At 48.3% G+C, this 1908-nt stretch overlaps 1 protein-coding gene across 1 annotated transcript; it reads right to left on the bottom strand.

Moving 5' to 3' along the window:
- Positions 1–794: 794 nt before the first annotated feature.
- Positions 795–944, bottom strand: AUEXF2481DRAFT_71886 (uncharacterized protein; the record flags this gene model as incomplete). Its single annotated transcript, XM_013483180.1, has 1 exon — positions 795–944. A coding segment is annotated over one exon (150 nt), but the record flags the coding sequence as incomplete, so codon positions are not given.
- Between the last annotated feature and the right edge of the window lie 964 nt (positions 945–1908).

The raw sequence follows: 1908 nt of genomic DNA, 5'->3' as shown, positions 1-1908 counted from the left end.
AAGGATCGTTTCCCCTATTCGTACGAAGCCGCCGGCGAGACGGGCTCCTCTATAAATAAGATACATCGACTCGGCTTACTATCCCTACCGGCCCTACCGCTCTCTTACCCGTACGTAACTAGACTGTCGGGGCAGTTATAGTAGATGACCGCTTATACGTCTAGTATATCGATGCTAAGCCCGAGGGCGTTAGTTATAACGATTATGCCTTTCTCGGCCGCGACAAACCCCTCTAGACTTACCTTCTTATCTTCGTACGAGGAGAAGTAGTAAGTATAGCCTAACTATGCTGCAACTATAGTAACTATCTACTTACGTCGGTAGTAGACGATCATCTTACCGCTTTCTAGGCGCTATATATACCTCTCGATCTCGGCTATACGATCGGTCAAGCTTACGTACGACACTATATATTCGAGATTATGCCGGGTGGTGTCTACCCTAATTGTACGAACTAGTACCCGCTATAGACCGAGTAAGCGCTAGAACGGAAGCTCTTAACTAACCGGTAGCGTAGCCGTTAGGAAGACTAGTTATACGCCGAACTAGAACAGAGTGACGAGTTCTTTAATCGCTAGCCGGAAGTTAATGTCGTCGTCCGAGAAGATGTAACACTCGTTAAATACTACCCGGTCGATCTAGCCCGTCGTACGAAGGCGGTAGAAGTAAGTAAGGAAAGCGGCCGTTATTACCGATTCGGGAGTTATAAAGANAAGTTTAGCATCGACGTCGTCGCTTCCTTAGCCCTAGACGCGCGTANGGATAGAGAGAGCTGTCGTACGACAGAGCATATCTTACCGTAGAGCTAGTAGAGGCATAACTATAATCGTCGTCCCGCTAAACTCGTACGAGGCGGGAAGTATAAATGATAGACTCTTACCGGAGCCGGTCGGCATAATAGCTAGTATCGGTGAGTCGCCGTCGTACACTGCTCTTAAAACCTCCTCTTATTTCGAACGGAACTCTACCTAGGGAGAAACTAACTCGCGAAGTCGTACGAGGGGAGACGACCGCCGTAGTAGCGCCTAACGTCGTACGATATGCTTCTCTACTAGTACTTCGTACGGGTTATTACTATCGTCGTCGTCGTTAACATAATTATCGTCGTTAGCCTTATTACTGCCTTTCTTACCTACTTCTAGCGTAAGATTACACTTAAGTAAGGCGTGCTAGGCCCGGGACACTATACGAAACTTGTCGCGCGAGGTAAGTAGAGATCCGCTAATCGCCTAGCCGTCTCGTCCGTANACTAGCTAGGCTACGTACGACGAGTATAAGGCTTAGGCGTTAAGCGGGTTCGTTATCCTTTCTGCCGCGTCGCTATGCTCGTCCGAAGCATCTACCGCATTTATAAACTACTCGGCTATAGTAAGGTAGCGTCTACTAATTATAATAGCGAGATGTCTATAGCTAGAGATGTTAATGCCTTTACAGCCGGTATACCTCTCGGTGGTCTATTTAAACCTCGTACAAAATGTGTCTCTGTTAAAAGCGTGCCCCGGTAGCTGGTCGGGCTATAGGTGATCGCTCACCGTCGTACGGCTATAACACTACGTCTCTAGCAGCTCGATCTAGGGTAATACGAGCTAGAGGTAGCGTACGACGAGCAGGCCGACGGTCTCGGGTAGGTATCGCTAGATAATGTTTATATCGGCCTTTACTGCGATAGTCGAGCCCTTATAGTACGAGGTTATAAGACTAATAAGCCCGCCGTCGATATAGACACCCCGGTGTCTACCCTCGTACGAGTTCCTATAACGGATAGATAGTATCTCTATAGCTCGTACCGGCTAGCCGCTAGTAATATAACAGAGGACGGCGAGGTTCGTACNGAAGCGGTCTACGTAGCGGATGTATCGATTAACGGCGGGTGCCTTAAACGTATCGCTCGTACGGTCTACGAAGAAC

This window comes from Aureobasidium subglaciale (assembly GCF_000721755.1).
Source record: "Aureobasidium subglaciale EXF-2481 unplaced genomic scaffold scaffold_59, whole genome shotgun sequence".
Lineage (NCBI taxonomy): Eukaryota > Fungi > Ascomycota > Dothideomycetes > Dothideales > Saccotheciaceae > Aureobasidium > Aureobasidium subglaciale.
This window is presented reverse-complemented; position numbering and strand designations above follow the sequence as displayed.